We start from the raw sequence: 24,138 nt of genomic DNA, 5'->3' as shown, positions 1-24,138 counted from the left end.
GCTGGTGAGTAACCAGCTTTACCTGGGTGCCAAGATAAAGCCAAAACCAGGCCCTGGAATCTTAATTGCTTCTGTGGGCTCGTTGAAGACACCTGTGGTGTCACAGGAGCGGCAGAGAGTGTAGAGAAAGGATGGGACAAAATGAAATTCTGGCAAGTCTTTATCCTCAGAAAGTGGTCTTAACCACCAGCCTTAATTCACAGCCTCCAGCCCACAGTCCTGCCTGGACTGGAACAGTGTCCTTCTCGTTTCCCCAGTCCCACCCCAGTTTTACAGAACAAGTGTCCGTGTGCCTACCCCAAATTACCCTTTTCACCTGGGCTCTAACCCCACCCACTTGTCTGTCCTTCGGTTTGATTCCTCAGTGTCCACTCTGTGGTGTATTGGGAAAAGTGGAGCCTTATGTCAGATGTGCGTTAAAATGCTTTTCCCTAAAAGAGAGCGAACCTTTTAACTTGTTACAACCTCAGCTTTCAACTCTGTAAAGTGAGGACAGTAATCTTCCTACACTGAGATGATTTATGGAAAGCATAAATGAGATGCTGTCAGTCGCCTAAGCAGGATTTAGAAAAGAATACCCACTCCCTTTCCTTCCTGCTGCTCTTCCTTTGCTCAGTCTTAGTAGGGGGTATATAGTCTGTCTCAATCATCTTGTCCTAAAAATAACTCGCCCTGCACCGTACTGATTTTTTTCCCCTACCACTCAGGGGTTTGTAGCTTTTTACAGCCAAGGTTCTCTCCTTGTTCCCCTAATCCCGCTTGTGAATCTTGGTGCAATATGTTTAATTCAAAGGTTTTATTCAAACCGTGTATAGATAAATGTGTTCAGGGGTAGTCATCTGAAATGCATTCTCTTTTAAGTAAACTTCCCTTATTAATTCAATCGCTTAGCCAAACGAGAGATTTTTTTGGGGTGGGGGTGGGGAGGCTTCTTGTGCTCTGTTTGCAGTCTCCATGTATCCAGGTTGTTTTATGTTAGAGGTGAAAAATGAGGAAATCTTAATTTACTTTTAACCTAGGAAGTTTTCATTGCTCCGTGGTTAGGATGCAACCTTTTAAACTTGTTCTTAGAAATAAGTATTTTTTTTTCCTTTTAACCACCAATAGGGTCAATACTTTTCTTAGATAATATACGGGAATGTGCACAAACGCTTATTCTCATGTTAGGTTCTGTTTTGAGTAATTCAGCACAAAAACCTCCTCCATCATCAGTGACCTCTGTCGTCCTCGTTCTCTCCCTTATTCATAGACCAGTAATGGTAATATCTCAGTTATTTTAGTAAAATGCATTTATTTCTATTGGCTTCCACTACTAAAATGATGTTTTCATGGGAGATACCTTTTATTAGTTTTGAAAAAGCAAACAATAGAGAAGGTAGAAAGTGAAAAGTGTCCTTTCCTTGGCATGTTTAGTTCACCCTCCCCCCGCCAGTCAATCCATTTCCCGCTATCCCACCAAAATAGTGTGTGTGTATGGGGTGGGGGTGTTAGTATCTTACAGGCTGACCATTCTGTGCCAATTGTCAATCAGGCGTTTTTAAGGATGCAGAGTATATCAGTGCGTGAATTAACACACCTGTTATTGATCAAACCCAAATGACCTTCAGTCTTGCTGTTGCAAACAAGACTGTCTAATATTTACTTTTAAAATGCATAGGTCTTGCCAAATTACCCTCCAAAGAGATGGCACATTTTTTTCCTCACCTACAACAAAGCAGTAGGTGATCAAACATCATGGACATGGCCAGGTTGATACGTCCAACATGGTGTCCTTGTAATTCTTATGGATCATTATTGTCTTCCATGACAATGTTGATTGCAAGTACGTTTAAAAGCCATGTTCAGGTTTTCTGAGCTGTTCCAGTCCTTTGCTCATTTTAATAAATTGAACTATTGGTAACTTTCATCGACTGGAAGAGCTCCTTGTGTAATGTATTCTTTGTCCTGTGTTTCAAATGTATTTATACCAATTCATTTTTAGAGCTTCAAAGTTTTTTGGGAAGGGGGGAGGGTTTTGAGTCGAATGAGTTTTTGTTGTCTTATTTGTCTCATTTCTACTGTAGATTAAGACATTCTGTTCCAGCTGTAAATGATGTGGGGTTACATGTGAAATAGGAATTCACAAACATAAAAGTTTTTAAAATGTAACATCTCTCTTATCTTGGACCCTAGAACAGTAACATTCTCTCATAGAAGTTATGGCCTAACTTAAACATTAACAAAGTAAATAAACTTTTATTCAGAATTTTCTTGTCTGTTTTTGGCATTTTATAAGATCTTTAATGAGCGTCTAGTCCCAATTAAAATATCAGCAGGACTTCTGGGATGATATCATAGTGATTACTTTAAGGAGAATTGGTATTTTGAAAATATACACTCCATCTTTTTCCATCAAGTTTTTTTTTTTTTTTTTAATCTCTCACAGGCAATTTAAAGCTTTCAAAATGGACACTTCCATTTTCTAAATTAGAAACATTTTTATCTCTGTAGTTGCTGCAGTTAATCTGATCTCTTAGGTTTTCTGACTGGTTATTAGAATTAGGGTGGAATTTTGTTTTATTTTGTTAAGGTGGTATTTTCAATGTCAAATTTGTTACCAACCCATTTTAATGATGACTTGTGATTTATAATAGTTTTTCAAGTGATTTCCTTGGCTTTATTAGGCAGAGACCCACCTGCAAATGTTAATATTTTACCTTTCTCTGCCACTTTTATACCTCTCATTTCTTTATTCAATTACTTTGCTACAGAATTCATTAAATAATAGTGTAGGGAGTACAAAACTGAGCAGGAATGCTGACACCCTCCTCTCTCCATGTGGGGTCAGACAAGACCGCCTCAGGGCTAAACCCAGCACACTGGCTATTTTGGTAAATGTTTTTGTTTGTTTGTTTCAGTTACAGTTGACATTCAGTATTTTATATTAGTTTCAGGTGTACAGCATAGTGGTTAGACATTTATATAACTTACGAAGTGATCACCCCGATAAGTCTAGTCTCCACCTGATACCATCCATAGTTATTACAATATTATTGATTATATTCCCTGTGCTGTACTTTTTACATTTGTGACTATTTTGTAACCACCAATTTGTACTCTTAATTCCTTCTGTTTTGGTAAATGTTTTATTGGAACACATCTTCCCCATTGGTTATATATCATCAATGGTCATCATTAGTTACAATAGAGACTGAATAACCCACAAAACTGAAAATAGCTGACCCTTTTCAGAATGTTTGCCGATCTCTGCTCTGTGCTTTAAAAAAAAAAAAAAAAAGGAATCAATGTTTCACCACTAAGTATATTTGCTTTTATTAGTAGAAAGTTTTAATTTGTTGAAGGATGTCTAGTTTGAATTTGCAAAGTGTTTCTCTTGTACTATTTATACATTCCTTAAGATCATATGATTTTGTTTTATTTTTCTGTGAAATGTGGAAGATTCTACTTACTTTGTTCTGTTTTAAACCTACTTTTTTCACGGGACTGTGTATGGCCACGACCCTCTGCCCTAAATAGAAACTGTCCTCCTGTGTGTGTGTTTTGGGTTTTTGTTTTTTGTTTTTGCTTTTTAGCTATTTCTCTTCTGAGTCCTAATTCTCAGCACTGGCGCCAGTCTATTTATTTAATGCGGCCTTTGTACGGGGGTGATAGTCTGTTTCCTTATACAAAGCTCTTCTTTCTTGTGACAAAATACTGGTAAAAACTGACTGCAGTGTAAAGAGATGCTGCTATTGCTTCAAATTGAGGTCATCCGTGCCTACAAAAAGACTTACAAAGAGAAACAAAACTGCTTTTAGTAAAAACCATAGGCTCATATTCTGTGCTTAAGGACCAGTTGAGGTTTCTGTTCCACATGGAGAGGGGAAAAAGTATTAACCACTCTTATAAAAGTTTTAATCATGTGAATAGCAAACAGTAACATAAAAAGACATTTGTCCCCACAGAAGGTCAGTAGGTTCATAGAAATCTTGCCTCTTTTGACAAAATTAATTAGGAACTCCAAAGACTGGATTAGATTGACTTCAAATGCCTTATTTCCTAATCTGCAGACATTTCAGAGTTACCAAAATATAAGGTTATCTCAGCTTCACCCACACACCCAGAAATCAAACAATTAAATCCTAAATCTAAACATGACCCTGAGCACTTGTTTAGGAAACGTAGTTCCCACTGTGTAACAATTAGAGCCGATGTTATTCAGGATTTCACTCATTTGTGTTCCTTCCCTGAAACCTCACAAAGCCCTCGGAAGTACAGGTACTATGACTCCCACCTGTCAGAGGAGAAAGCGCCCAACCTCAGAGGTTCAGTCACTTGCCCAAGGTGATGTATCATGAAAGTTAGCAGAGCAGGAGTTGAATTTAGGGCTGTCACTCTGATTTCAGGGCCCTTGTAATCACAGAAATAGACACCCTCTTAAAATCAAATGACCTGTGTGGGATGTTTTCCCCCAGTTTTAATTGTGGTATTGACAAATAAAAATTGTATATATTTAAGGTGTACAGTGTGATGTTTTGATACACAGATACCTTGTGACGTGAAACTCACACCTCCAGCACCTCACATAGTTGCCATTTTATGTGTGTGTGGTGAGAACATTTAAGCTCCTCAGCAAATGTCAGGTACACAATATGGTAATGTTAGTTATTGTCACCTCACTCTGCAATAGGTTCCCAGCACTTATCCATCTTCTAACTGCCTCCCCTGGCAGCTACCAAACTACTCTGTTTCCATGAGTTTGATTTTCTTAGAATCCACCTCTGTGGAATCCAAACCTTCAGACTTGGCACCATGAGGACACAGATGCCGTCCGCCACAATACTATCACTAGCGATTCATTGTAGCAGAACACTCTCTGGGCTAGAAAGAGAAGATGGAAGAACGCAAGGGAGGAAACTACTCGCTTCTCCAGGAAGTTGGTCAGTCTGTGACAACTGTCTATGGAGCGCTACCTCTGAGCTATGTTGAGTACAGCGTCTTAGCCAAGGGCACTCACTGACAAGGGCTTTGACTCCTACTCTATGCCCGGTACTGTTCCAGGAACCAGGGATATGGGTAGGAAAATAGCCCACAACTTATAGTCCAGTAACAAGATAGACAGATGAAATGTCAAAGAATTTTTAGTGTATAAAGAATTGTTACCTGGGAGTTGGGCTTCTCTTGGTATGTTTCACCAAAGGCATAGAAAAATGTTGATCCATCTACTGAGTTGATTGAGGTTGGTTGTATGGATGTGATCATTTAATGCAAGATTCTCTTAATCTTGTCACTCTTCCAACAGGTCCCCATTTGCTCTCTACTATCAAAGAGTCTACTTTTCCATCAACACTTGAGCCCTTAGCCTTGAGTTAAGATGGGAGAAGCCAACTTACCCTCCCTTTCCAAGTACGGACTACAGTGGTATTTCAAGCAGCTGGGAGAAGAAGGGTTTCAGACATTTAAGGACTTAGTAAAGGGAAAAGCTTCAGAACTGGCAGCGTGCTCCTTTCCGTGGATTGAAGTGGATAATGCCAATGTGGAACATTTAGCCTACCTCTTGCATGAGCATTGTAGGGGACCTCTTGTCTGGAAGATATCCATAAGCATCTTTGACGAGATGGACCTGCCAGCACTCTCTCAGAAGGCAAGGGATCACATGGAAAGTGAGTAAGACATGGGCCTACTTAGGGGTAGGAGACAAGCGAGGGGGACCTCCAGGTCCCATGGGAACAGGGAGGGTACCATTGTCCTCTCATTGGGCCCACCTCTACAACTTGAGTCTAAATCCTGAGAAGTAACTCACTGGTCACCCTCCCTGGCTGGAAACTACTGTAGTCTCTAGTCTATGAAACAACAAAGGAGGAGAGATGAGTAGAAGACCCTCTAGCCAGTCAGAATTTAGTGGATATTAATAGAAAGGATTCAGAGTTGTGAACACTAAGCCTGAGTTCTGGAGCTGCCATCTGTTATATGTGTGACTTTGAGCAAGCCCCCTCCTCCTCTGACCCTTGTATTCCACATCTTGCGACAGTAGCTGTGATGTTCATACAAGCCATTGCAAGGGTTCGATAGGGTAATGTATAGAAAGTGGTTAATGAAGCTGAATCCGTCTTTTGAGAACATACAGTTGTTGTACAATGGGCATCTTGCCCCAGGCTGAGGGACCAAATTCAAGGAACTCTTCCAGGGACTGACCTTACTCAGACTGTTGGTGCCGTATTATAGGGATGTACTTAGATCAAAGGGTGGATTACCTTAGGGGGTTTAAGAGGAAGGTAGTAAGAAATAAAAATAATAGCTCTTCTTTACTCTATCTGTGGACAGAAAACTTAGAAGAGTCCCACGTATGAGCAGTCAGACTGGCCTCAAAGACCACAGGTAGCACATGCCTAGATGTGACGTGGCATCTGCAGCTACAAAGGACTTTTCTTTTTTAAGTAAAGTTTATTGGAGTGACAATTGTTAGTAAAGTTACATAGGTTTCAGGTGTACAATTCTGTATTACATCATCTATACATCGCATTGTGTCCACCACCCAGTCAGTTCTCCTTCCATCACCATATATTTGATCCCCCTTACCCTCATCTACCAGCCCCCTCCCACCTTACCCTCTGGTAACCACTAAACTATTGTCTATGTCTATCAGTTATTGTTTCTTTGATTATTTTGTTCCTTTGTTGCTTTCAGTTTTATATCCCACATATCAGTGAAGTCATATGGTTCTCAACTTTTTCTGACTTATTTCGCTTGCCATAATCTCAAGATCCATCCATGTTGTCACAAGTGGCACTATTTCATCTTTTCTTATGGCAGAATAGTATTCCATTGTGTATATATACCACATCTTCTTTATCCAATCATCTAACAAAGGACACTTTAGTTGTTTCCGTGTCTTGCCACTGTAAATAAAGTTGCAGTGAACAGTGGAGTATATATACCTATACAGATAAATGTTTTCAGATTTTTTTGGGTATATACCCAGGAGAGGGATTACTGGGTCACATGGTAATTCTATCCTTGAGTTTTTGAGGAACCTCCACACTGTTTTCCATAGCGGCTGCACCAGTCTGCATTCCCAACAACAGTGTATGAGGGTCCCTTTTTCTCCACAGCCTTTCCAACACTTATTAGTTGTCTTGTTAATAGCCATTCTAACTGGTATGAGGTGGTTTTTGTTTTAATTTCATTGTGATTTTTATTTTCCTTTCTCTGATGATTAGTGATGTTGAGCATCTTTTCTTATGTCTATTTGCCATATGTAGGTCCTCTTTGGAGAAATGTTTCTTCAGGTCCTCTGCCCATTTTTTAATTGGATTGTTTGTTTTTTGTTGTTGAGTTGTATGAGTTCCTTGTATATTTTGGATATTAGCCCCTACTGGAGACACTGTTTGCAAAAATCTTCTCCCATTCAGTTGGTTGCCTCTTTATTTTGTTGATGGTTTCTTTTGCTGTGCAGAAGCATTTTAGTTTGATATAGTCCCATTCATTTATTTTAGCTTTTATGTCCCTTGTCTTTGAGGTCAAATTCATAAAATCCTCTTTAAACCCGAGGTCCATACGTTTAGTACCTTTTTTTTTTATGCAGTTTATTGTTCCAGGTCTTATGTTTAGATCTTTGATCCATTTTGAGTTAATTTTGGTACATGGTGACAGATAGCAGTCTAGTTTCAATTTTTTGCTGATGGCTTTCCAATTCTCCCAGCACCATTTATTGAAGAGGCTATCTTTTCTCCTTTGTATGTTTTGACTCCTTTGTCGAAAATTATCTATCCATATTTATGTGGGTTTATTTCTGGGTTTTCAATTCTATTCTATTGGTCTGCGTGTCTGTTTTTCTGCCAATACCATGCTGTTTTGATTATTGTTCCTCTGTAGTACAAGCTGAAGTCAGAGAGTGTGATACCTCAGCATTGTTCTTTTCTCATAGGATTGCTTTGGCTATTGGGGGTCTTTTCTCATGCCATAAAAATCTGATGATTTTTTTGGTTCTATTTCTTTTAAAAATGCCATTGGGATTTTGATGAGGATTGCATTAAATCTGTATATTGCTTTAGGTAATATGTCCATTTTAACTATGTTGATTCTTCCAATCCATGAGCATGGAATATCTTTCCATTTCTTTCTGTCTTCTTCAATTTCTTTTAAAAATGTCTTATAGTTTTCAATGTATAGGTCTTTCACATCCTTAGTTAAATTTATTCCTAGGTATTTTATTCTTTTGCTGCAATTGCAAAAGGAATGTTTTATTTCTTTTTCTGAGATTTTATTGTTAGTATATAGGAATGCAGTGGATTTTTGTAAATTGATTTTGTAGCCAGCAACTTTACTGTATTCGTTGATTGTTTCTAATAGCTTTTTAGTGGAGTCTTTAGGGTTTTCTATATATAGCATCATGTCATCTGCAAAAAGTGATAATTTAACTTCTTCATTCCCAACTGGGATGCATTTTATTTCTTTCTCTTGCCTGATTGCTCTGGCAAGGACTTCCAATACTATGTTGAAAAGCAGAGGTGATAGGGGACAGCCCTGTCGTGTTCCTGAACATAGAGTGAAGGGCTTCAGTTTTTCACTGTTAATTATGATATTAGCTGAGGGTTTGTCATATATGGCCTTTATTATGTTTAAATATTTTCCTTCTATAACCATTTTATTGAATGTTTTAATTATAAATGGATGTTGTATCTTGTCAAATGCTTTTCCTGCATCTATTGATATAATCCTATGATTTTTGTCCTTTATTTTGTTTATGTGGTGTACCACATTGATCAAATTGCATATGTTGAACCATCCTTGTGCCCCCTGGAATGAACCCCACTTGGTCATGATAGATAACCTTTTTAATGCATTGTTTTATTCGATTTGCTAGAATTTTGTTTAGGATTTTTGCATCTGTATTCATCATAGATATTGGTCTGTAGTTTTCTTTTTGTGTGCTGTCCTTACCAGGTTTTGGTATCAGGGTAATGCTGGCTTCATAAAATGAGTTAGGGAGTACTGTCTCTTCTTCAATGTTTTTGAAGAATTTGAGGAGAACAGGTATTAGATCCTCTTTGAATGTTTGGTAGAATTCACTAGTGAAGCCATCTGGTCCTGGACTTTTGCTTTTGGGAAGGTTTTTCAATGACTGATTCAATTTTCTTACTATTGATCAGTCTATTTAGATTTTCCAGTTTTTTGTGATTCAGCCTAGGAAGGCAAGTTTCTAAGAACTTGTCCATTTTTTCTAGGTTATTAAATTTGGTGGCATATAGTCCTTCATGGTATTCTTGGATGATCGTTTGTATTTCTGTGGCATCCGTGATAACTTCCCCTCTTTCATTTCTGATTTTGTTTATTTGTGCCTTTTCTTTTTTTATCTTAGTGAGTCTAGCCAAGGGTTTGTCAATTTTGTTAATCGTTTCAAAGAACCAGCTCTTTGTTGAGTTTTTTCTATTGCCTTTTGCTCTCTGTTTTATTTAGTTCTGCTCTGATTTTGATTATTTTCTTCCTTCTGCTGCCTTTGGGTTTCATTTGCTCTTTTTTTCTAGTTCTTTAAGGTGTAATGTGAGGTGTTTATCTGGGATTTTTCTTCTTTCTTGAGCTAAGCCTGTAATGAGATAAATTTCCCTCTTATTACTGCTTTCGCTGCATCCCAATAATCTTGACAGGATGTACTTTCATTCTCATTTGCTTCTATTATCTTTTGATCTCTTATTCTTTAAACCAATTGTTCTTTAAAAGTATGTTGTTTAATTTCCACATATTCATGGTTTCTCCTGCTTTCTTTTTGCAGTTGATACTCAATTTCAAAGCCTTGTGGTTGGAGAATATGCTTGGTATGATTTCAATCTTCTTAAATTTGCTGAGGCTAGTTTTATGTCCCAATATATGGTCTATCCTTGAGAATGTTCCATGTACACTAGAAAAAAATATATAGTCTGATGTTTTAGGATGAAGTGCTCTATAAATGTCAATTATGTCCATTTCATCTAATGTGTCATTTAGGGCTACTATTTCGTTATTTATTTTCTGTTTGGATGATCTATCCATAGCTGTCAATGATGTATTTAAGTCCCCTAGTATAATTGTGTTTTGGTCAATTTCTCCCTTTAGTTCTGTTAGTAGTTGCTTGGTATATTTCGGTGCTCCCTGATTGGGGGCATAAATATTGATGACTATTATGTCTTCTTGTTGTATAGTTCCCTTTACCAGTATGAAATGTCCATCTTTGTCTCTTGTTACCTTTTTCACGCTGAAGTCAGTTTCATCTGATATCATTATGGCTACACCTGATTTTCTCTGGATACCGTTTGCTTGGAGTGTCAATTTCCACCCCTTCACTTTGAGTCTATGCTTGTCCTTGTAGCTGAGATGTGTTTCTTGGAGACACCATATGGTTGGGTTTAGTTTTTTGATCCAAACACTACTCTGTGCCTTTTTATTGGTGAGTTCAGTCCATTTACATTTAGGGTGATTATTGATATGTGAGGATTTCCTGTCATTCTATCTTTAGTTTTCTGGTAAGGCTGTGTCTCCATTGTTTCTTTGCCTTTTTGTTGTTGTCTATTATTTCTGTGTGGTGGTATTCTATGATGTTTCCCTCTGTTTCTTCTTTTATTGCAGTATATATTTCAGTTCTGGATTTTTTTTGAGTGGTTACCCTTAAGTTTATGTAAAAGAAAGTTTGATAATTAGAGTATTCCATTTTCTTCAGCACACTTACTTTCTCCATTGCCGTATTCCGGTTCAGGCCTTTACTCTCCCCCTTTTTATGTTTTGGTTGCCACAAATTGTCCTTGTTGATGGTGGTCGAATAGCCTCCTTTAGTATTTCTTGTAGTGCAGGTCGTGTATTAGAAAATTCCCTCAGCTTCTGTATGTCTGGAAAGGTCTTTATTCCTCCTTCATATCTAAAGGATATCTTTGCTGGATATATTATTCTTGGCCCATAATTTCTCTCTTTCAATAGTTTGAATATTTGGTTCCACTCCCTCCTGGCTTGTAGAGTTTCTGCTGGAAAATCTAATGATAATCTAATGAGCTTTCCTTTGTAAGTTACCGTCTTCTTTTCCCTGGCTGCCTAGAGGATTGTTTCTTTGTCGTTGATTTTAGACAGCTTCAGTACAATGTGCCTTGGAGAAGGCCTGTTGGGATTGAGGTAATTAGGTGTTCTATTTGCTTTTGGATTCAAGGATCCAGTTCTGTCCACAAGTTTGGGAGTTCTCATCGACAATTTGTTTGAATATATTCTCTGTTCCCTTCTCTCTTTCTTCTCCTTCTGGTATGCCCATTATTCTTATATTGCTCTTTCTGATGGAGTCAGAAAGTTCTTGTAGAGTTCTTTCATTTCTTCTAAGTCTCAAGTCTCTTTCTTCTTCCATCTGTGTAGTTTCCAGGTTTCTATCTTCGATGTCACTGATTCTTTCCTCCATCTGGTCAACTCTACTACCTAAGCTGGTTATTTCATTCTTAATTTCTTCTATTGAGTTCTTAATCTCCAGAAATTCTATTTGGTTCTTTTTTAAAATTTCAATCTCTTTCGTAAGATGCTCATGTTGTTCTTTGATTGTGTTTCTGAGTTCATTAAACTGCCTTTCTGTGTTTTCTTGCATCTCGTTGAGTTTTTTCAGAACTGCAATCTTGAATTCTCTGTCACTTTTTTTTTAATTTATTGGGGTGACAATTGTTAGTAAAATTACATAGATTTCAGGTGTACAACTCTGTATTACATCATCTATAAATCCCCTTGTGTGTTCGTCACCCAGAGTCAGTTCTCCTTCTGTCACCATATATTTGATCCCCCTTACCCTCATCTCCCACCCCCCACCCCCCATCCCCCTTACCCTCTGGTAACCACTAAACTATTGTCTGTGTCTATGAGTTTCTGTTTCTCATTTGTTTGTCTTGTTCTTTTGTTGTTTTTGGTTTAAATACCACATATCTACATGGATGGATCTTGAGAGGTAATGCTGAGCGAAATAAGTCAGACAGAAAAAGCAGAGAACCATGTGATTTCATTGAATTCTCTGTCATTTAAGTCACATATTTTCATATCTTTAAGTGCCTTTTCTGGAGAATTTTCACTTTCTTTCTGAGCCGTCTTGTTGCCTTGGTTATTCATGGTGATGACTGATTTATTATTTCTCTTCCTAGACATCTACAGGAGGGGCTTCTGCAACAGGTTGATAGGAAGAGGTCTTTCTTTTGTTTTCCAGTACTTGTTGGTAGAATGTTTTATTTTCTCTCCGACTGCAGCCTTTTTTTCTCTCTCTCACATGGTAGTGCTATGTTGTCTCTGCACTATTCCAGCTTCTCACACAATGGGGGGATTCCCTGGAAGACGGGCTTCTCCTCTATTAATAGTTTGCCTGGGTCACAGGGCGCAGTGTCCGTGTGGGTATGTGGAGAGCTTTTGAAGTTCCAAAGCTCTTCCTGCACCAGATTCAGAGCCCGTATGTTTCAACAGTTCTGTTTACTCCTGCAGGGATCCGCCCAGATAGGTGGGGCCAGGGGCAGGGTGAGTTGTGAGAGGTGGCCCAGAGCAATGGCTGCGACCACCACCACAGCCGGTCTTGCTTCCACAGCTCCCTCCCCTTTGCCGGAACTAGTTGGGCTGTGAATTTTTGTCTGCGCTCCACAGTTCTCAGAGCAGCAAATATTCTGTTCTTTTGATCTGACACTGCTTCTGTTCCGCTTCTAGCACCGGGCAGGTGGGGGCGGGGTGAGCTCTGGGCGGGTAGGGAAGGGGCGGCTAGTCTCAGTGCCTAAGGCTTCCATTCTCTGCTTGGCAATGAGGGCTTAAACCATGGTTTTCAGCCTTCTTCCCTCAGTCTTTGCTCCGAGGTCTCTGCCATGAGTGTTGGGTTCAGCCGTGTTATATGCTGCCCCCTCAGCCCTGTGGGTCATAAGGGGATCCCTAGCAGTCAGAATTCTTCCCTCTCCCATGACTGCAGTAGCTCTGGAATGCAGGGAGCTCCAAGCTCCAGTCTGCATCCTGTGGCCCACGTCTCTGCACTTCGCCCTCCCCTTCCCCCCCCATTTGCCCACCTTTAGATGATTCTAATTGCATGTCTCTTAGGCTTGCCTGTGCACTGTGCAGGGAGTCCTTTGTGGACTTATTGCTGTTCAATTTGTTGTAAATTCCAGGGGAGATTTCAAGGGCCTCACCTGATGCCACCATTTCTGTCATGTAATCCAAAGGACTTTAAGAAAAGCTATACCTTCTGAGCTTCAAAAAGGCCTGTGTGGAAAGCATGTTGATATTATTCACAGGAAATGAGGGTTAGAAAATTAAAATGATAGCTGATCTTTACTGGGTCAGTACTCCAAGTAGGCTGTATGTTATGTGCCCTGCCATTGAGTCTGAAACCTACCCAACAAAACAGGCTTCCCATGGCAGAAGCTCAAATAGTTTCTCCAAGTTACACAACCTGACCGAGTTTGTGAGCTAATGTATGGCAAAGAAGAGACTCATTATTTAACATTCATTTAGTATATCTTTAAATTAACATGTGTCATGCACCAGAGATCTATAGCTTTCAGTGAAGTAAGGAAGAGGGATAAATGGGCAATTTTTTAAATAAATGGTGTAGAAAAAAATATGAGATGTTCCTATTTCTGTTTAGAGGGAAGTACAAACTAGAATCACTTCCTAGAAGAAACAAGGTTCAGGCTCAGACAAAAATGAAGAAAAAGAGTTAGCCAAGCTAATTTGGCATGGTAGCAAAGAAGAGTCTGAGCAAAGAACAACAGCATTTAACCAAGAAATAGCCTGGACAGCCCATGGGGAATTGGAGGGACTGTGGCAGGAAATGATGATGGAGAGATGGACTAGAAGTCAGATAACGTAGCATCTTGAAAATAATTTTAATAGCAAAGCATGAGCAATGGAATGGTTTTAAAGGAGTGGGGGTAAAAATAATCAAACTGGTGATTCAGCATTGTTGTGGAAGGGTTGAGCGGTCCAGAAAGAGTCATGAGTTGATATGGAGAGACCAGTTAGGAGTCCATGCTCATCTCCCATGGGAGAAATGAAGGCAGCTTGGACTGGGGTGACAATGGCAGTTAATGAAAGAAGTAGAAATGGAATTGGAAGATGTTTCAAAAGAAGACACAGCAGTTTTTGAGGACTACATGCAGAGGGAGAATATGGTATCAAGGATGATACCCAAGTTTCTGGCACAGAAGCTGGGTGGACGGGTTTCCATGGCCCTGGCCCAGGAGAGGTGTTTGCAGCACATAGCCCTGGGAGAGTAGTCAGTGGGAGACCTTGTGAGTTGAAGATGCCTCTATTTGGGTAAGCCACAGGCGTCTAATGACTAGTTAACTAGTCTGAAGTTCAAGAGAGGTATTTAGGATGACTCTTGAAGATAAATTCACAATAACCATAACATACTTCCTCATTATATGACTTACCCAAGGCCATACAGCAAAACAGGGATTGAAATGTGTGTTTCCAAGTTCAAAATCAGAGCACTCTTTACTATAAATCTTTGTTGTTTCTCTCTGACTCCACTGTCTCCATTACAGGATAGTCATGGAATAAACTGAGATCCTGGGTTTCTTCTTGGTTCCCCTTGGTAATTTGGGCAGGGCATGCTCTCATCCCTGGTCTGGGTAATTGCTATGAGGCCGTTCTCTTCATCTACTCTGTTGCAGAATGTTCACTGGTTGAAGTACCAGAAGATTCTACACCGATGAAGACTGACCAAGGAACAAGCATGGAAGAAGAGCCAGGTCAGTGTGAGGGTGGTGGAGAAATGTACATGCCTAAAGCCACATGGTGATTAGTTAGTGGCACATCTAGGACTGGAAGCATGGCTTCTGATAGCATGGTGTTCCTTCGAGTTCAATGGCCTATAATTAGCTGACTGGATAGGTTCCGAGGATCTGGTAATTGTTGTCTTTCTTTGTCTAAGTCCAAGGGAGTGCTGTGGTCTTAAGGCTTTCTTACAACTCATTGGGTTCCCATCTTCAGTTTTGGCAACTTTATGACCCTACTAAAACAAGCCCCTCCTAATAATCTGTTTTGGAGACTTTGGTGGAGAGAACCACGTAGCCTGAAACCAGACTCAATACAATTCCCCAAACATTTGAGTACTGACGACGTGCCAGGCACTGCTCTGTGTACTTGTGATACATCCATAGACATAGTTCAGGAAGCTTTACACTTCAAGTGCAGAAGGGAGATGAACCAGCAGATAGGATGTAACCCAGTGAGACCACAACCCAGAGGGAGAGAGGTGGGTTTGTGTACACAGTGTGCACTCCTCACTATTACCTTCACTATTGCCTGCATCTTGTGACTCTTCCAGCCGCCAGTGCTGTCCATGAACTCTAACACCAACCTCACTTTGGTGCAGCCTTGTTCAGGCTGTGGGCAGGAAAGCACTTCAAATGATCAAGGTGCAGGAATTAATGTGTCAGTCCCAGAATCCCAGAGGTTATCAGTTGTTCTAAGTTTAATGTAAATCTAGGCTTAACAGGGTAAGTCCTGTGGGTTATTCTCTCCCCAGTGATGAAGTTGTATTTTACTAGATTACAAAGTGGTGGTTTAGCAATGGTATGACACAGAGACAGTGTGACAGGAGCTGAAGTCTTATCATAGGCCACTTTGGGAAATCCCTCTAAATTATTATTGTACACAAGAACCACCGCTCGCCGAGACCTATGTCAGCACCATGTCAAGTGCCTTCCTCATCATTCTCAAAATTCTCATACTGCCTGTGTAGTAGTAACCATAATCCCACTTGTCCAATAACAACACTGAGACCCAGAGGCTAAATGGCCAAAACTCTACGTGTATAGACATTGACAGCTTTTGATTTCACTGTAAGTGCTGCTTTAGCCCTATGCCATAAGTTTGGGTATATTATGTTTCATTTTCACTTGTCTTAACAAAATTTCTAATTTCCTTCATGATTTCTTCTTTGACCCTTTGATTATTTATGATTGCCTTGTTTAATTTCCACATATTTGTGTTTTTCAGATTTCTTTCTGTTACTGATTTATAATTTTACCCTTTTGAACCAAGAGAGCATATACTGTATGATTTCAATCCTTTTAAATGGGGACTGTGTTTTACAGGATAACATGTGTGCTTCAGAAGAACATGCTTTCTGTTATTGATTATTTTTCTATATATCTGCCTCCAGTGTTTTCTATGTTGGTCACGGGACTAAGGGACTACTCACAACAAAATCCTGGTCATTTTTTAGTCTGTTTATTTATTGATCGAATCTTTCTTTACCCTCTACCTAATGAATCAGGAACTCATATGAGACCTATCTCTAAAATACAATTCATTTCTATGCATTTCTTCCCAAAGCCTATATATCACAATCATTCCATTTGAATCTCTAATCTATCTCCAGTCTGGTTACATGCAATTCATTTGTGATATGATTTTTCTGTGACTGGTAAGACTAACCCCACCCTTGTAACTGTTCTTTAAATATGGCAAGGTCATTCTCACATATTCTAAGACAAATATGTACAAATACTTGAAAACCTAGAAACTCTTTCCTAATAAGCACACATAGTGGCTGTTTTTAATAACTGTTAGCTGTTATATGTTGGAGACTGTGCCATTCCTCTCCCAAATCACCTCAGCAATCTTCAGAGCAACTTCCCGACACAGAGACTATTATCCTTGCTTTGTAGATGAGCAAAGAGAAGCACATAAGCCCATTAACTTGTCTATGACCTTATAGGTAGTAAATGACAGAATTTACCTTTAAATTGTGTCTGACTCCAGGCTCTTAGTTCTTAACCACTAGATTTAACCCCTCATTTTAGTAACTTGCCCAAAGGTCTGCCAGAATAAAAAGCCGAAATGAGACCAGAACCTGTACCTTCTGATTTTGAACCTAGTGCTCATTTTATGTGTGCTCTTCCTCTCTAGCTGAGCCCATGGTTGCCACATTCCAGATGGGTCAGAAGATGAGTTCTGGCATTGCAAAGCTTATCTCAGGGACTTAGTGGCTCTGTGCCATCGCTGACTTGGATAATTCACCTAAATGCATGGGAGTTTATACTTCTTCCCTTTTTATTTTTTTTTTCCAGAAATGTCACAAGCTATGGAACAAGATGGTTCCACAGCAGCAGGGACAAAAGATCAAGGTAAAGAAATCTTGTTTATTCATATATGTATTAGGTTGGTGCAAAAGTAATTGCAGTTTTTACAATTATTTTTAACCTGTTAAACCGCAATTATTTTTGCACCAACCTAATATTTTTTGCCATCTTGGAGTGAAGTTGGGAGAAGAGCAGTGTGTGGAGGGTAAGTGGTGGGGGAGTTCCCTTTCACTTTCTTCATCCTCATTTGTCTCTGGTGCGTCAGTCGCTTCCCTTAAGAGATCCCGGGATCACCACGGACAAGTCATGTATGTTCACTGTGATTATCAGTGGTCAGATTTATGAAGATAAATTCCAAAGTTCATGCTACAGAATGTGGGTACCCGGGACAAGCTTGTTTGACAGCTGCTAAATATGGAAACAAAAAGTCAAGTACTTTGTTCAAAATTACTTAACTAGTGCTGATTTCTTTTTTAAAATTTCCTTTTATTTTGATTTTTCATAATTCCTTTCAACCTTTATTTAGTGAATACCTACCATTTGAAGAACTGTGACAGGACTATACTGTGTTTCCCCAAAAATAAGACCTAGCCAGACAAGTCAACTCTATTGTGTCTTTTGGAGCAAAAATTAATATAAGACCTGGTATTATATTATATTATGTTATGTAATGTAATGTTATGTTATATTATATTACATTATATTATATTATAAAGAGCCAGTCATATGTTATAGTAAAATAAGACTGGGTCTTATATTAATTCTTGCTCCAAAAGACACATTAGAGCTGATTGTCCCGCTAGGTATTATTTTTGGGGAAACACGGTAGCAGTAAAATACACACACACACACACACACACACACACACACACACACACACACACACAATTTCTTGCCTTCATACTGTTGACAGTCCAGTTATACATTAATTAAACCAAACAAAATATCAAATGAAGACAAGATCCCAGGTGCTATGATTGTGTGAAATGAGAGTTGACCAGTCACACCTGTTGACCAGCCAGCAGGCTTCTCTGAGGAAATGTCACTTGAGGCTTTTCTATTGAGATATAATTTATATACCAAAAACCTCACCCTTTTAAAGTGTAGAATTCAGTGGTTTTCAGTACATTCACAAGTTGTGCAACTGTCACCACTATCTAATTCCAGGAGGATTTCCTCTCAGGAAAAGAAACCCCATACCCACAAGCAGCCATTCCCCACTTCCTTCCCCCAGCCCTAGGAAACCACTGATCTATTTTCTGTCTCTGTGAATTTGCCTGTTCTGGACATTTCCTATAAATGGAATCATGCAATATGTGGCCCTTCATGCAATATATGATTGGCTTCTTTTTTTTTTTTTAATGTTATTTTATTAAATTTATTGGGGTGACAATTGTTAGTAAAATTACATAGATTTCAGGTGTACAAATCTGTATTACATCATCTATAAATCCCATTGTGTGTTCATCACCCAGAGTCAGTTCTCCTTTCATCACCATATATTTGATCCCCCTTACCCTCATCTCCCACCCCCCACCTCCCTTACCCTCTGGTAACCACTAAACTATTGTCTGTGTCTATGAGTTTCTGTTTCTCATTTGTTTGTCTTGTTCTTTAGTTCTTTTTGGTTTATATACCACATATCAGTGAAATCACATGGTTCTCTGCTTTTTCTGTCTGACTTATTTCGCTTAGCATTACTCTCTCAAGATCCATCCATGTTGTCACAAATGTTCCTATATCATCTTTTCTTACTGCCGAACAATATTCCATTGTGTATATATACCACAACTTCTTTATCCATTCATCTATCGAAGGACATTTTGGTTGTTTCCATGTCTTGGCCACCGTAAACAAAGCTGCAATGAACATTGGAGCACACGTGTCTTTATCTCTAAATGTTTTCAGATTTTTTGGGTAGATACCCAGGAGAGGGATTGCTGGGTCATATGGCAATTCTATTTGTAATTTTTTGAGGAACCTCCACACTGCCTTCCATAATGGCTGCACCAGTCTGCATTCCCACCAACACTGTATGAGGGTTCCTTTTTCTCCACAGCCTCTCCAACATTTGCTACTATTTGTTTTGTTGATGATAGCCATTCTGACTGGGGTGAGGTGATATCTCACTGTGGTTTTGATTTGCATTTCTCTGATGATTAGTGATGTTGAGCAGTTTTTCATATGTCTATTTGCCATTTGTATGTCCTCTTTGGAGAAATGTCTCTTCAAGTCCTCTGCCCATTTTTCAATTGGGTTGTTTGTTTTTTTGTTGTTGAGTTGCATGAGTTCCTTGTATATTCTGGATACTAGCCCCTTATCGGATGCACTGTTTGCAAAAATCTTCTCCCATTCAGTTGGGGGCCTCTTTATTTTGTCTATGGTTTCTTTTGTTGTGCAGAAGCTTTTAAGTTTCATGTAGTCCCATTCGTATATTTTAGCTCTTGCTTCCATTGCCTTTGGAGTCAAATTCATAAAATGCTCTTTGAACCCAAGGTCCATAAGTTTAGTACCTATGTTTTCTTCTATGCAGTTTATTGTGTCAGGTCTTATGCTTAAGTCTTTGATCCATTTTGAATTAACTTTGGTACATGGTGACAGACGGCAGTCCAGTTTCATTCTTTTACACGTGGCTGTCCAATTCTCCCAGCACCATTTATTGAAGAGGCTGTCTTTGCTCCATTGTATGTTTTTAGCTTCTTTGTCAAAAATTATCTGTCCATATTTATGTGGTTTTATTTCTGGGTTCTCAATTCTATTCCATTGGTCTATGTGTCTGTTTTTCTGCCAATACCATGCTGTTTTAATTATTGTGGCCCTGTAGTACAAGCCAAAGTCAGGAAGTGTGATACCTCCATTATTGTTCTTTTTTCTTAAGATTGCTTTGGCTATTCGGGGTCTTTTGTGGTTCCAAACGAATCTGATGATTTTTTGTTCCATTTCTTTAAAATATGCCATTGGGATTTTGATGGGGATTGCATTGAATCTGTATATTGCTTTGGGTAATATGGCCATTTTAACTATGTTGATTCTTCCAATCCATGAGCATGGAATGTCTTTCCATTTCTTTGTGTCTTCTTCAATTTCTTTCAAAAATGTCTTATAGTTTTCAGCATATAAGTCTTTCACGTCCTTGGTTAAGTTTATTCCTAGGTGTTTTATTCTTTTTGCTGCAATTGCAAAAGGAATTGTTTTTTGTATTTCTTTTTCTGAGATTTCATTGTTAGTATATAGGAAGGCAATGGACTTTTGTACGTTGATTTTGTAGCCAGCAACTTTACTGTATTCGTTGATTGTTTCTAATAGCTTTTTGGTGGAGTCTTTAGGGTTTTCTATATATAGCATCATGTCATCTGCAAAGAGTGATAATTTAACTTCTTCATTCCCAATTTGGATGCCTTTTATTTCTTTCTCTTGCCTGATTGCTCTGGCAAGGACTTCCAACACTATGTTGAAAAGCAGAGGTGATAGGGGACAGCCCTGTCGTGTTCCTGAACGTAGAGCAAAGGGCTTCAGTTTTTCTCCATTAATTATGAGATTAGCAGAGGGCTTGTCATATATGGCCTTTATTATGTTAAGGTATTTTCCTTCTATACCCATTTTATTAAGTGTTTTAATCATAAATGGATGTTGTATCTTCTCAAATGCTTTTTCTGCATCAATTGATATAATCATATGATTTTTGTCCTTTATTTTGTTTATGTGATGTATCACATTGATGGATTTGCGTATGTTGAACCATCCTTGTGCCCTGGGAATGAACCCCACTTGGTCGTGATGAATAATCTTTTTAATGCATTGTTTTATTCGGTTTGCTAGAATTTTATTTAGGATTTTTGCATCAGTATTCATCAGAGATATTGGTCTGTAGTTTTCTTTTTTTGTGCTGTCCTTACCAGGTTTTGGTATCAGGGTAATGTTGGCCTCATAAAATGAGTTAGGGAGTACTATCTCTTCTTCAATTTTTTGGAAGAGTTTGAGCAGGATTGGTATTAGATCCTCTTTGAAGGTTTGGTAGAATTCACTAGTGAAGCCATCTGGTCCCGGACTTTTGCTTTTGGGAAGGTTTTGGATGACTGGTTCAATTTCGTTACTGGTGATCGGTCTTTTTAGATTTTCCAGTAGTTCATGGTTCAGCCTTGGAAGGCTATATGTTTCTAAGAACTTGTCCATTTCTTCTAGGTTGTTGAATTTGGTGGCATATAGTCCTTCATAGTATTCTTGGATGATCCTTTGTATTTCTGTGGTGTCGTGATAACTTCCCCTTTTTCGTTTCTAATTTTGTTAATTAGTGTCTTCTCTCTTTTTATCTTAGTAAGTCTAGTCAAGGGTTTGTCAATTTTGTTAATCTTTTCAAAGAACCAGCTCTTTGTCACATTAATTTTTTCTATTGTCTTTTTGTTCTCTATTTCATTTAGTTCTGCTCTAATTTGTGTTTCCTTTCTTCTGCTGGCCTTGGGTTTCACTTGTTCTTCTTTTTCTAGTTCTTTAAGGTGTAACATGAGGTTATTTATTTGGGAGTTTTCTTGTTTCTTGAGATAGGCCTGTAATGAGATAAATTTCCCTCTTAAAACTGCTTTCGCTGCATCCCAAAAATTTTGGTAGGATGTATTTTCATTGTCATTTGTTTCTATGTATCTTTTGATCTCTCCTCTAACTTCTTCTTTGACCCAGTCGTTCTTTGAAAGTATGTTGTTTAATCTCCATGTATTTGTGTTTTTTCCTGCTTTCTTTTTGCAGTTGATATCCAATTTCAAAGCCTTGTGATCAGAGAATATGCTTGGTATGATTTCAATCTTCTTAAATTTGTTGAGACTGATTTTATGCCCCAATATATGGTCTATCCTTGAGAATGTTCCGTGTACACTAGAAAAGAATGCATAGTCTGATGTTTTAGGATGAAGTGCTCTATAAATGTCAATGATGTCCATTTCATCTAATGTGTCATTTAGGGCTACTATTTCGTTATTTATTTTCTGTTTGGATGATCTATCCATAGCTGTCAATGATGTATTTAAGTCCCCTAGTATAATTGTGTTTTGGTCAATTTCTCCCTTCAGTTCTGTTAGTAGTTGCTTGGTGTATTTCGGTGCTCCCTGATTGGGGGCATAAATATTGATGATTGTTATGTCTTCTTGTTGTACAGTCCCCTTCACCATTATGAAATGTCCATCTTTGTCTCTTGTTATCTTTTTCACCTTGAAGTCTGTTTCATCTGATATCATTATGGCTACACCTGATTTTCTCTGGGTACCATTTGCTTGGAGTGTCAATTTCCACCCTTTCACTTTGAGTCTATGCTTGTCCTTGTAGCTGAGATGTGTCTCTTGGAGACAGCATATGGTTGGCTTTAGTTTTTTGATCCAATCTGCTACTCTGTGCCTTTTTATTGGTGAGTTCAGTCCATTTACATTTAAGGTGATTATTGATATGTGAGGATTTCCTGTCATTCTATCTTTAGTTTTCTGGTAAGGCTGTGTCTCCATTGTTTCTTTGCCTTTTTGTTGTTGTCTATTATTTCTGTGTGGTGGTATTCTATGATGTTTCCCTCTGTTTCTTCTTTTATTGCAGTATATATTTCAATTCTGGATTTATTTTGAGTGGTTACCCTTAAGTTTATGTAAAAGAAAGTTTGATATTTAGAGTATTCCATTTTCTTCAGCACGCTTACTTTCTCCATTCCCCTTTTCCGGTTCAGGCCTTTACTCTCCCCCTTTTTGAGTTTTGGTTGCCACAAATTGTCCCTGTTGATGGTGGTCGAATAGCCTCCTTTAGTATTTCTTGTAGTGCAGGTCATGTATTAGAAAATTCCCTCCGCTTCTGTATGTCTGGAAAGGTCTTTATTCCTCCTTCATATCTAAAGGATATCTTTGCTGGATATATTATTCTTGGCTCATGATTTCTCTCTTTCAATAGTTTGAATATTTGGTTCCACTCCCTCCTGGCTTGTAGAGTTTCTGCTGAAAAATCTGATGATAATCTAATGGGCTTTCCTTTGTAAGTTACCGTCTTCTTTTCCCTGGCTGCCTAGAGGATTCTTTCTTTGTTGTTGATTTTAGACAGCTTCAATACAATGTGTCTTGGAGAAGGCCTGTTGGGATTGAGGTAACTAAGTGTTTTATTTGCTTCTTGGATTCGAGGGTCCAGTTCTGTCCACAAGTTTGGGAAGTTCTCATCGACTATTTGTTTGAATATATTCTCTGTTCCCTTCTCTCTTTCTTCTCCTTCTGGTATGCCCATTATTCTTATATTGCTCTTTCTGATGGAGTCAGAAAGTTCTTGTAGAGTTCTTTCATTTCTTTTAATTCTCAAGTCTCTTTCTTCTTCCATCTGTGTCATTTTCAGGTTTCTATCTTCGATGTCACTGATTCTTTCCTCCATCTGGTCAACTCTACTACCTAAGCTTGTTATTTCATTCTTAATTTCTTCTATTGAGTTCTTAATCTCCAGAAATTCTCTTTGGTTCTTTTTTAAAATTTCAATCTCTTTCGTAAAATGCTCATGCTGTTCTTTGATTGAGTTTCTGAGTTCATTAAACTGCCTTTCTGTGTTTTCTTGTATCTTGTTGAGTTTTTTCAGAACTGCAATCTTGAATTCTCTGTCACTTAAGTCACATATTTCTGTATCATGTATCTTTAAGTGCCTTTTCTGGAGATTTTTCACTTTCTTTCTGAGCTATCTTGTTGCCTTGGTTATTCATGGCGATTACTGGTTTACTATTTCTCTTCCTAGACATCTACAGGAGTGACTTCTGCAACAGGTTGATAGGAAGAGGTCTTTCTTTTGTTTTCCAGTACTTGTTGGTAGAATGTTTTATTTTTTCTCCAACTGCAGCTTATTTTTCTTCTCCCACACGGTAGTGCTATGTTTTCTCTGCACTATTCCAGCTTCTCATACAATGGAGGGATTCCCTGGGAGACGGGCTTCTCCTCTGTTAATAGTTCGTCTAGGTCACAGGGCGCAGTGTCCCGGTGGGTGTGCGGAGAGCTTTTGATGTTCCAAAGCTCTTCCCGCTCCTGATTCAGAGCCCGTATGTTTCAGCAGTTCTGTTTACTCCTGCAGGGATCCGCCCAGATAGGTGGGGCCACGGGCAGGGTGAGTTGTG

General features: G+C 38.7%; 1 protein-coding gene across 1 annotated transcript in view; it reads left to right on the top strand.

Moving 5' to 3' along the window:
* The first annotated feature begins 5,353 nt into the window (after positions 1–5,353).
* The window catches only part of NLRP5 (NLR family pyrin domain containing 5), a 42,499-nt gene continuing 23,714 nt past the window's right edge, over positions 5,354–24,138 (top strand). The window contains exons 1-3 of the mRNA XM_088800721.1: positions 5,354–5,642; positions 14,616–14,693; positions 17,022–17,078. Of these exons, the coding sequence (XP_088656847.1) occupies positions 5,354–5,642; positions 14,616–14,693; positions 17,022–17,078 (424 nt within the window). The remainder of the gene's footprint in view (positions 5,643–14,615; positions 14,694–17,021; positions 17,079–24,138) is intronic.

This window comes from Rhinolophus sinicus, chromosome 8 (assembly GCF_057876585.1).
Source record: "Rhinolophus sinicus isolate RSI-liver-muscle chromosome 8, RSI-T2T, whole genome shotgun sequence".
In the NCBI taxonomy this organism is placed as follows: Eukaryota; Metazoa; Chordata; class Mammalia; order Chiroptera; family Rhinolophidae; genus Rhinolophus; species Rhinolophus sinicus.
This window is presented reverse-complemented; position numbering and strand designations above follow the sequence as displayed.